The 11341-nt window shown below is 61.0% G+C and overlaps 1 protein-coding gene across 3 annotated transcripts; it reads left to right on the top strand.

Annotated features, from left to right (window-relative positions):
- Window positions 1-3526: 3526 nt before the first annotated feature.
- OPTC (opticin) lies at window positions 3527-7632 on the top strand. 3 transcript variants are annotated; one of them, XM_030000742.2, is made up of 7 exons: window positions 3527-3656; window positions 4571-4906; window positions 5358-5493; window positions 6423-6581; window positions 6684-6886; window positions 7030-7125; window positions 7246-7632. In XM_030000742.2, the coding sequence occupies exons 2-7, from the start codon at window positions 4682-4684 to the stop codon at window positions 7414-7416; spliced, it is 990 nt and encodes a 329-aa protein (XP_029856602.1). In that variant the 5' UTR covers window positions 3527-3656; window positions 4571-4681; the 3' UTR covers window positions 7417-7632. The 3 variants fall into 3 exon arrangements, with proteins under 3 accessions (XP_029856602.1, XP_029856604.1, XP_029856603.1); XM_030000744.2 differs by having other exon boundaries at window positions 3577-3592; XM_030000743.2 differs by lacking the exon at window positions 3527-3656 and having other exon boundaries at window positions 4025-4906.
- Window positions 7633-11341: the final 3709 nt, after the last annotated feature.

Genomic DNA, 11341 nt, shown 5'->3' with positions numbered 1-11341 from the left:
GATGTTACCTCCTTTGTGTTCAGCCACCAAAACTGACCCTTCTCTGAGACGGGCATGGACGGGCACTGTGTCCCGCTCCCCGGGAATGGGACAAGGATGCTCCCTGCAGCCTGGGGACACACCAGCGACCCTGCGAGCTGGGTGCTCCCCCCTTCCCAGTGCTGGAAGGTTCATGAACCCCCTGTGCTAATTCAGGCTTGTTTTCTCACCATAAAAGACTATTCTCCAAATCTTCCTCCAGTGGGCTTTATTGGGTTCGACAGGTTTCAACCTTAAACCCGGAGACCCTATGTATATATTTATATATAATGTGTATATATACTGGTAGACTGTACAGATATATCTAGAGACATATGTAGTTCTCAACTGATTTCAACTTAATGGTATTTTCACTCCTACTCTCCGCAGCAGTGAAAATAAAATGATTCACAAAGGACCCAGAGCTGCAGTTGGACCTGCCTCTCTCTGATCCATCCTCATCTTCCTTGCTGCACGGGAGCTGCCGCTTCATTCAGGACCAGATTTCCTCTGTTGGGGCCAACCTTCCCACCGGTCGGAGCTCGGGAGACCCCAGGGGTCCCCGCAGCAGGAGGCTGGTGGGCTCAGGGCTTGGTTGGTTGTGGTGTGCCCTCGCTTGAACCGATGCTGGGTTGGACTCGCAAGCAGTGCCAGTGTCAAAGCAGCAGGCACGCCTGCGAAACCTCCCTGCGGAGCGGCGGTGGGTAAGCTTATGGAGCATGTGCCTGTCTTAATGAGCACCTCCGCTAATTAAGAGAGCCCGACCTCGTCTGCAGCTCCCAGGGTCGTGGCTGCAGCTGATGGGCGATATTGTCCCTGCAAGCCAGCTGGGAGAAGGCGATGGCTGCGTGCGCTGCGTGTCAGGGTGTGTGAACTCGGGCTGAGCTGCACCCACGTCACCTTCACGCTCCCAGGGAAGCCGGACAAACGTCCCTGGGGTGAGTTTGCCCCGGGAGAGCGGCACGGAGGAGCTTCAGGGCATGCACGGGGGCAGCCAGGGGGGAGGCATCTCTCCCACCTACGGCAATGAGCCCGCATCCATCGCCAGGGCTGCGGTCGTGCGGGGTGCGTGCGCGTTTTCACACGAGCGGAACGGGTGTAGGCAGCGACTTATCCTTCTGCCCATCGCCGCAGCTTCAAAAATCTCCTCTTGCTGCTGCTCTCCCCACGTGAATCATGAGCGGAGAGGGAGGACGGCTGTGGGCGTGGGTGCAAACGCATGGGCTGCGGCGTGGGGCTGCTCACGGGAGCGTGCACGCTGGCAGGAGGGGATGCGTGTGCGTGTGTGTGTGCAGAGCAGGCGCAGGCAGCGAGCTCCCCTTATGTTTTTTTTGTGCCGGAGAATAAAATCTCCGTATTTTGTCATCGGGGCGTGAATCATGCACTCTCGGGCGTACATTCGCTTGCTGCTTCCCCAGGGAAGTCAGCCCTGTCTCCTGGGGGAGCCGAGCACCGCAAAAGCAGGGGGGCTCGTTTCTTCTCTCTGCAAACAGTCGCTGTGCCACCTTGGGAATGGGACCCGGGCCATCGGCGTGGGAAGCCCTCCCCTCGCCGTGTGTGTTGCGGGGTCACGGGGAAGGCTGGAAACCCCTCGTTAGTGTGGGTGTGTGGGAGCTGAGTGGGGCTGCTGGGGTGGGCATCAAAGGGGGCTCCTCAGCATGGTGGGTGCTGATCTTCCCGGCGCTGGAGCGAGGGCCGTGGGCCCGCTGGGGAGCGGCTGGATATGGCGAGAGGCAGTCTGGAGCAGGATGAGTTACTGCTCAAATCAAGCCCCCTTGCAGCCGGTGACCCCCACCCCAGCCCACTTGTGGGTGCCTGAGCAGGGACCTCCCCTGCCGTGAGGGTCCGCACCGACCCCTCGGGCGATGCCAGGCGTGCGGGTGTTCGTCGCAGCTGCTGAGGTGCCGCTGCCTCGGGGGACGAGGGAAGAAGCGGGCACAAGGACGGACACCGGCTGCTTCTCTAAGGGCAGCAAAACAGGGACCCCAGGTGCCCCCGGGGACCCTCGCCAGCTCAGGCTTTTGCTTTGCAGCAGTTTCCCCCATGCTGGGCTGCCGGGCAGGAGCTGCCCCCCGATCTCCCCCCGAGCTGGGGCAGAAGGTGCCATCCAAAGGCCATGTCCCCTCCAGCCGTGCTGCACCAAAGATCCCGCTCCCCGGGGAAAGGGGGGGACTCAGCAGCCGACCCAGGACAAGTGCCTGCAGCCCCTCCAAGGAGCCGAGGCACCGGGTCAGCTGTAATGCCCCCCCCCCAGCTGCCACATTGCCTCCATCATGGTGGCTGCTGAGCCGCCTAATGAGGGGCTTAACGAAGATTAGCGGCGGCCCTTTGCTCTGCTCCGTGCTGAGCAGGACTGGGGCTGTCCTGGCAAAGGGGGACGCTGTGGGCTGGGGGCGAGGGGGCTGCGGGTGTGTAGACAAAGCCCGTGCCCACTGGTGGGGGGGGGGGGGGCTACCAGGGTGTCCCCGCCTGCCCAGCAAGCACCGGCAGATGGGTGCGATGTCTCGGGTGGGGTGAATGCGTGGGCTGCGATCTGCCTGCGGGAGAGAAGAACATTTTTACAGCAGTGGGTGGCTGTGTGTGCACAAGGCTGCCCGGCGCTGCAAGGAGCCCGGGGGGCTGCCGTGCACACCCTGCCTGTCCTGGGGTGTCCCAACCCCACAGGACACATCCCTGGCAATCACATCCCCTCCCTCCCCCAGAGGATGAAGCAGGACCAGGGGGTATCAAGCAGTCCCTCTGCCCCAAAGCACGTGGGTGCACACAGAGGGAGATGGGGGATGTCTCCCATCCTACCCCGGTGAGGGGAACCGCACTGCTCCCCCCTGCATCCGCACCAGCTCCCCCTCCCCAAACCACCCCCATGTTTCCAAAGCAAGGGTGCGCGGATGGGCGAGCGGTGCTGAGCCCCACAGGAGGCGAGTCGGGGGAGATGAGCAGAATATCATCAGCCATCTGGCTGCTGGGGTGGGCCTGTGCAGACCCCCAAACCCTGGGGAGCAGCGGGTTCCCCCACACTCTCCTCAGGGCTGGGATGCTCACCGAGCCCCAACATCCCACCCAGCTGAAACCCAGAACAGCAAGGGGGGCTGTGCCTGGTGCTTTGCCATTCCTGCATCCCTGGGGATGGCCACAGCTGGAAATCACTCTGGATTGGCAGGACCTGGGCTGGTTGGGGCAGGGATGGAGCTGGCTCTGTCCCCTCTGCCCAGGGCTGTGTGTCCCCATCGCTCATGGGGACACCAGGCAGGGAGCGCAGCACAGTCCCCATCCCGTCCCATCCCATCCCATCCCATCCCACCCCTCCCAGCCCCAGACACAAACCTGGGCTGTTGGAGGACAGCCACCACTGGGGCTGGCTCACCCCTGGGGACAACATAAGGTCCCAGTGGGGGACTGCCAGCTTGATTGGCCGCATCCCGCCTCTCCCCTCGGCAGCAGCCATGCCAGGCCCCCTCTCTGCAGCCCCCCCTCCTCTCCACACATTAAAAGCCCAGCAGCCCTTCCCTTGCCAGTGCACCAGCCTGCGGGAGCGGAGTGGGGTTCTCCCACACCAAGGAGGAGGGGAAAGGGGGTACGTCCGTGCCGTCTTCTTTCTGCTCCTCCAGCACCGAGCAGACCCCCCCCCCCGGGCTGGGGTGAGCTGCGGGGCTGGGGTGGTTGGGGGCCGGCGATGCGCGTGGTGGGGTTCGCTGCACTCGTAAAGGTTTAATCTGTGGGAAACTGGCAGAAATTAGGGAGCAGCATCCTCAGTCCGGGGTGCAAAAAGTCCGGGCTGGGTCGTTGCTGATGCATTTGGTTTAGGAGAGACGCGTGGGAGGCTGCTGGGTGCCGGGCCCCTCCGCCTGCTCTGCCGTGGGTGCGCACGTGGGCGTGCAGCCCGCTGGGTGGGCGATGCTGCAGCACAGGGTGCACGGTGGGTGCTGGGGACCCACGAGCAGGGACCAGCTTCGGGTGGGAGTGAGCTCCCTTTGGGAATGGACTCCGGTGGGGGTGTCCCCGTGCAGGCAGCCCCTGTGCTCGGGGTCGAGTCACAGGGACCCTGTGGCCTCGGGTCCCTCGGGTGCTGGCTCGCCCAGGATGCTGGAGGCTGGGAAACAGCACCTCAGGGCTTTGGACCTGGGTGTAGGAGCAGGGCGAGCAAAGGGGAGAGCAGCAGAATGCCAGGACTCCTGGGGTCATTTCTGCTTGGCTCCTGGGTTTATTGGGCCAGCAACCAGTTTCACCCACTGCCTCGAGGGGCCAGAGCAGAACCCCGAGCCCCTCATCACCTCCCGACCCCCTCACTGCCTCCTCGGGGCTGGGAAAGCCGGGAAGCGAGGGCAGTCCGGCATGGCTGCGGGGCCTCTCCTGCACAGCCATCCAGCCGAGCGTGAAATGGGCTGAAAAGAAAAGGGACGGCGTAATGTTCCCGGGGCCGGGGGCGGAGGACGTTTGTCCCCCGTGGTGGCCGCAGTCCCCACCACGGCTGCAGAGCGGGGCTGGCTGCAGCCGGCGTGCCAGTCCTGCCTTCCCGTCCCTCTTTGCTTTCACTGGTTTGCAACCGTTTCAGGGCACCCGGCCCCATCCTGACCTGCGTTGCTGGCCCTGTCGGAGCCCTGTGCCTCCGGGGACTGCGGTCCCCAGCGCTGCCCTCGGAGCGGTGACCCTGGCCAGGTGCAGGATGCGGACCCTGGCCTGGCTGGGCATCGCCAGCCTGTGTCTGGGGGCAGCTTGGGCTGTCCCAGCCAAGGAGGAGAAGAGGAAGGCAGGGAACCCAAAAGCTGATCTTGCACTCTACGAAAACCTGGACCTGGACAACTATGACCTGACGTTGGACAACTACGGTGAGATCCTTGACCTGAACAACTATGAGGAGCTCTATGACTACGGCGACCTTGCTCCGAAGGTGAGGGGGACGCAGGAGAGCACCCAGTGTGTGGGACAGGTCTTCCCTGGGTGCATCCCGAGAAAGGGGCTTGTTCCAAGGAATGGATGGGGCATAGCTGGAGAACCAGCCTCTTGCACAAGCCTACAAGCCTGTGTGGCTCTTCCACCATTCTTGCTGATGGCAGGAAAGGCTTTACCGGACCCTGACCTCCACTGGCTTCCTTGTCCCCTGCCATCGCCTGGCCAGAGCATCACTGCAGGATGCCAGGACATGAGGCTTCCTGCATCCCTGGGCAAATGAGGGGGGGGCTTTTTGAAACCCTGAGCTAGGAGAGCTCTCTGAGGAGGAGCTAGATTTTCAGTAAGACCTACCCAGTGCCCTCGACCCCTCGACCAGAGCTCCTGCGCTGGAGGGGAGTGGGAGGACTTGCTTGGCTACCCCAGCCCTCACACCCAGGCTGTATTTGCAGGTCGAGGTTGGCACCCTGGCTCCTCGCCCCAAGGACCCCATGGCTCTCCCAAACCTGGGCACCACGGCTGAAACCCCGAAGCTGCAGCCTCCGACCACCGCCGGCCCTGTCCGCCCAGCACCCATCCCCGTGCAGTGTGAGTGCAGACCCCGGGGTGCAGCGGGATTTGCTTCCCATGGGATGCAGCCACATGTCCCAGGGGCGGCAGGGCTGGTGGTCTGGAGAAAAGGGAGCAAATCCTTTTGCCACCAGCAGACAGCAGCAGTTATTTGCTCCGCCTGGGCAGCGAGGAGATGGGGTGTTGGGGGTGCGTCTTATCACACAGCAGGCAGGAGGGCTGCAGCGAGACATTTCTGGGAAACAAGAGCTCCAGCAAAGCAGCAACATTTTAATGAGCAGAGGCATTGCGACAGTCGGACAGAGTAGCAATTAGATTAGTGACAATTAAAATCCTGTAGCGAGGGATAAATATCTTTATTCATTTTCTGTCACTCTGGACTGGGACAAATTAAGTAGGAGGCAAAGGGAAATTGTTGCCTTGCTGCTTTGAACTCCCCCACTAATGGATGCTGAGTCTCGCGGGCGCTGGGGGAGAGGAGAGGGAGCATGTGCGTGGGAGGGACAGGGCTTTACCCCTCCTGCCACCCCTGCCCGGCTTGCCAGGACCCTCACGCAGCTGAGACAGATGTTTTGCTCGATGCAAAACTGTTTTCTTTTGTTCTGTTTCCTTCTGTGGAAAAACTAAGGGGGCCAAGTGAGCCCTGGGTGTAACGCTGCTGTGCTTGGCAACCTTACATCTCCCCCTCTCCCGTGGGAGGTATTTGGCCCTGAGCAGTTTCACTTATTAGCAGCTCTTTTGGCTCAGAGTTTCTGGCCCTTCCCTTGACAAGATGCCCTGGGCTGTTTCGCTGATGAAGGTGCTGGGGCTGCGACAGCTCTGGGTGCTAAAGACTTCGTGTACCCACAACGTGGGCACGGCCTCCCACCTCCCTGCACGCTGCGGTGCTTTGTGGGGGACGCGGGAGCTGTGCCGTGCCATGCCAAGGGTTGTCTCTGCAATCCCAGTCCTGCCCAGTTGCCTGCTCTGCCTGTGCATCAGCACCTCCGTCTACTGCGACGACGCCGACCTGGAGCACATCCCGCCGCTGCCGCCGGAGACCACATACCTCTATGCCCGCTTCAACCGCATCGGCGCGATCCGGGCCAGCGATTTCACGGGACTGAGTATGTCCGGGCAAGGGAATGGCCAGGCTCTGCAATGGGGCACGGGGGGAATAAGCGGTTCTTTGTGGGTCCCTGTTCATTTCCTCCCTCCTCTCCCTCCAGAGAAGCTGAAGCGAATAGACCTGACCAGCAATTTCATCTCCTGGGCAGATGTGGATGCCTTCCGCTTGCTCCCCAGCCTGCAGGAGCTCATCCTGCCCGAGAACAGGCTGACGGCGCTGCCCGAGCTGCCCCGCAGCATCGTCCGGCTGGACGCCCGTCTCAACAGGATTCCCAGCACCGGCCTCCGGCCCGAAGCTTTCCGGGTGGGTGCTGGGGCTGCTGGCCCGGTGGATGAATCCAGGCTGGTTTTAGCCCAAACCTGCCATGCCAAGGGGTAAAAGGGATGGCGCAGAGGGCCGGAGCGGGGCTGCGAGCAGGGACGTTCATCTCTCCCCTCTTCCTGCAGGACTTGAAGCAGTTGCAGTTTCTCCATCTGTCCGATAACCAGCTGGATTATATCCCGGCACCGCTGCCTGAGAGCCTGCGCTCCCTGCACCTCCAGGTGAGACGAGCCCAGACCCAGGCTTGTCTGTACCTGAGTCTAGCAAAGCCCACCACCACCTCCTCTCCTTCTCCTCCCCATCCCTTCGAATCTGATTTTGCCCTTTGCCTCCCTGGCCAGAACAACAACATCCAGACCATGCACGAGGACACATTCTGCAACAGCCAAGACCACAGCCAGATCCGCAGGGCGCTGGAGGACATCCGCCTCGATGGCAACCCCATCAACCTCAGCCTCTTCCCCAACGCCTATTTCTGCCTGCCCCGCCTGCCCACGGGCCACTTCTTCTGAGCCCCACGGCCCCAACGCTGGGAAACAATGGCGAGCATTCCCGGACCCACCATGCCCTCACCCCAAACCCCCTCGGACCCTGCTGCCCCATGGAAAATGTGGGGTTAAGGCAGATGCATTTAACCCCGATGTGAGCTGAGCCTCCGTGCAGAGGTGAACTCGGTTCTGGGGCAAACGGAGCAGGGGATAGGCAGCTCTAATAAAATTAAGACTTTACAAATGCATTCAGTGTCTTGTTCTCAACAGTGAGAGCAGCAGAAAGCTCTCGCCCAGCCCCAGCCCAGCAGCTGCTTTGTGAACGGTGCTGGGTTGCAAAGACAGGGACTTCCCTGTGTCCCGCTTCTTCCTCAATTCCCTCCCAGGGTCTTGGGAAGACCCCTCCGTGTCTGCTTTCAGGGTTTCCTGGAAAAGGATGGGGAGCTGCATTCCTCCAGAGAGGCGATGCTTTGGCCACATCAGGTTTGACCCGCGTGTCCCCTCAGCCATCGCCAGGTCCATCAGGTGGGTCTGTGTGGCTCTGGAGGAGGGTTGCACACCCAAGTGTGAGCTGTGGCCGCAGCTGGGCTGTCCCCGTGCGCTCCCAAAGAAGATGCCGTAGGAAACCTGAGCACGGGGCAACTGGAGTCCTCCATCACCTCACCCCAGACCCACTGCAGTCCCGGGGCCCCTGTTCTGCAGAGACCCTGACCCCCACTGGGACTGGGAGCTGTCCTGGCACTAAGTGGGGTCTCCAGCATGAGCTCTGCCCGGAGGGAGGGTGTCCCTGGGTTTGGGTGTGCTTCAGCTGCAGAGAAAGCCTGGAGCGGCACCGGAGCCTGGGAGCCAAACGGTCCCAGGTCCAGCAGGGAAGAGTCACTCGGAGGGAGTTAAAATATCTCATATCATCCCAGCTTTCAACACCCGAAATGAGCTGCCCAGTGGTGAGATATTTTAAATATAATGTATTCATCCTCTATATTTTTATACACATGTAACAAACACGCATACTGTGAGAGGATGACACATCCCTGGAGAATCCAAAATCCTGAACTGAAACCACTGAGCTCAGCCCACATCCTCCAAGCCCGGGGAGGCAAACTAAGGCGGCTGGAGAAAACCTTGCAAGAAGATCCAGCTTCTCATCTATGGGCACACTGCAAACACCGCTGGGCGCTCGTGCCCACGAGCCTGCCTCGTTGGCACAGCACGGGCACAAGCATGCCGGTGGCACGGAGCATGTGTGTGTGCACCACCCCCCTTCCCTCCCCCTTCTTTTCCAACTCAGGGATGGATTACGTTGATCCAAAAGCCAGGGCCCTTGGTTAATGGGATTTTGGAGCTATTCCAGCCTTTCCTTTCAGGCTAGATCTAAAATGCCAGGATTTATTACCACCGTTGTCATGTCATCCTTGAAACAGCTGTATCTATCTGTCCCCTGTCTGTCTATCCCCATAGCTCTCCTCCTTCCCCATCCATCCTTCTGACATCTTCGCACCGTCCTTTACCCCCGGTGATCTCATCTGCTCCCGTGGGATGAAATATTGCTGCGAGCCAGGCTCGGCTCCAGCGGGATGGAGTTGGCCAACTTTTCCCAACGGCAAGCCCCGGCCCTTCGCGTTCATCCCACTAGATGGCAAGGCAGAGTGTTTGGAAATGCTTGACCTTAACTTCGGACTGCAAACTCACTCTCTACTGTTTACCTTCCTTCTGGGGTGGTTTTATCGTCTCACGGGCATGCCCACGCAGCTGGGGAATAGCCCAGGTGCTCGGTGTTGGCAGAGGAAGGATTAAAAGGAGCTGCAGAGGGGAAAGAAGGGTTTGCTTCGTGGGGGAGGAGAGTAAGGTAGGTGGAGGGATGTCTCTGGGGGAGATGGGGCTGCTGGCTTTGGAGAACCCAAACTTTTCTAAGAGCAATGGGGTGGCTCGGAGGGGGCTTTGTTGGGGGTGAATTGAGATTCAGCAGTGCTGTCTTGCCTTGTGCGGCTCTCAGGTCCTCTCAGACCCCTGGGGAGGAGGGAGCGGGCTGGGGCAGCAGGTCTTCTCCTTCCCCAAAGTCCTGGAGGGGGCCAGGCTGGGGCTGGCTTTGGGAGGGGGCTGCTGGGGGCTCAGTCCCACTGTTCTGCTGGTGTAGTTATTAACTGTGCTCTCGTGTCCTTGCTGCTGCTGCAGTGGGGGAAAGAAACCCGTGCCTGTCTTTGCAGCATGGTGCAGGGAACAGCAACCCCCTTCTGTCGCTGGCCCCACGGCCCTTTCCCACCCTGCGGACGTGCCTCATCCCCTCCATGGGGATGCATTGCCCCCAGGCTCTCCCCGAGCACCCCAGAGTGGCTGGCTGGATCCTGCCCTGGAGCAGCGTGGAGGCACAGAGCCTTTCCCCGGGGCTGGAGATGGCAGCGGGCATTAAGAGGGGCTGTCCCGAGCCCTCCCGCCAGCGGGACAGTCCTGCCCCAGTTCAACCTGGCTTGGTAGCGTGTCTGAGACCTGGTTGCCTCCTCTGTCACCCTTGCTGCCCACTGCCCCACGTCCCTTAGGCTGTGGCCAGGCAGCTGGGAGTCTTGGTTCCTCTCCATCCCCTGAGGTTTGCAGCTCTGCCCAGCTGATGCCTTGGCTTATGCCGCTTCCGAGGGGCAGGGTCACTGCCTGCCCTTGGGGACCTGCCTGCATTTTAAGCCATTGCTGTGGCGGAGGCTTTATAGGATGGCACAGCCTGTCCCACGCATATATGCATGTAAGGGACTGTGCATCTCTGCCGAGAGACACGTGCTGCTTCTGCCAGCCTGCCGCGGGCATCGCCTGAGCCCAGCTAACGGGGCCAGCAGACAGCAGAGCAGCAGACCCGCCGCAGGCACGCAGGGCCAGGCGGCAGCAAGGGAGGGAGCAGAGCAGCCGGAGAGAAGAATTAGCGCAGGGCCCGTTAGAAGCCGTGAGCTGGAGCTGTGCAAAGGCAAAGCGTCGCTCATCTCGGGAGCGTTTGCTGAGTAATAGCAGGAGCTGCAGGGCTTCAGAGTAGTCTCTGATGGGAAACGGTGGCAGCCCCGTATCTGGAGACAGTTAAACGATGCTGGGGGAGCGCTGGGAAGCAGCCCTGGTCAGAGGGGATAGGTGAGACAGGCGGCCGCTCCGGGACTGTTTTGCTTTAGGGATGTGCAGGGAGCTGTATGCTGCCTGGTACGGGGTGTGCAGGGGTCGACAGGGAAGAGCAGACTAACTCTGGGCACTGACCGCCCTCTCGGGCTGGGTCCGCGGTTGCCCTGTCCCTGGGCACACAGCAGGCTCTGCAGCAGCCGGGCAGAGAGCTCACACCCTGCCTGTCCCTCTCATTCCCCTCCATCCCTCCTCCCTCAGCCAGAGAGCATCTCCGCGTGTAATTCATGCGGCTCTCCTGCCTCCGTTCTCTCTGCTGCTCAAGGTCACCTTCCTCGCCTGGGCTGGATTTTCACATATTGATTGCTTGGCTCTAACAGCCAATGTCTCGCTGAGCTCCCGATCTCACGCCAGCTCAGCATCTTGCTGCTCTCCGGGAGCAGCATCTCCATATGGGCCCCCCTCCTCCATCCTGCCCTCCCCCTCCATGCTCTCCTCCCAGCCCTGGCCATGCATCATTAACCGGCACCAAAACAGAGACAGGAAAGTCTTCGAGCCCTGGAGAGCAGCAGCCTTCTCCCTCCTCTGCCTCTCTGTCTCCTGGGAAGCGTGACATGAGCACGTTCCTTCCCTCGGGTTGATTTAGGAGGAGCTGGGACAGCGTGTGGCATCCTTGCAGGAACTCAACGTGCTGCTACACCTGCCCGTGAGCTGCCTCCATCCTCTTCTGCTTGAGCTTTCTCCTGCAGGTCCTCATCCCCCAGTGGGAAAGGAGCTCCTCTCCTATAACCATGCACATCCATCTTCCTGCTCCCCGCCCCTCCTCACCCAGATTTCTTATCTGCTTCCCTCCCACCAGCAT

This window comes from Aquila chrysaetos, chromosome 24 (genome assembly GCF_900496995.4).
Source record: "Aquila chrysaetos chrysaetos chromosome 24, bAquChr1.4, whole genome shotgun sequence".
NCBI classification, from domain to species: Eukaryota; Metazoa; Chordata; class Aves; order Accipitriformes; family Accipitridae; genus Aquila; species Aquila chrysaetos.
This window is presented reverse-complemented; position numbering and strand designations above follow the sequence as displayed.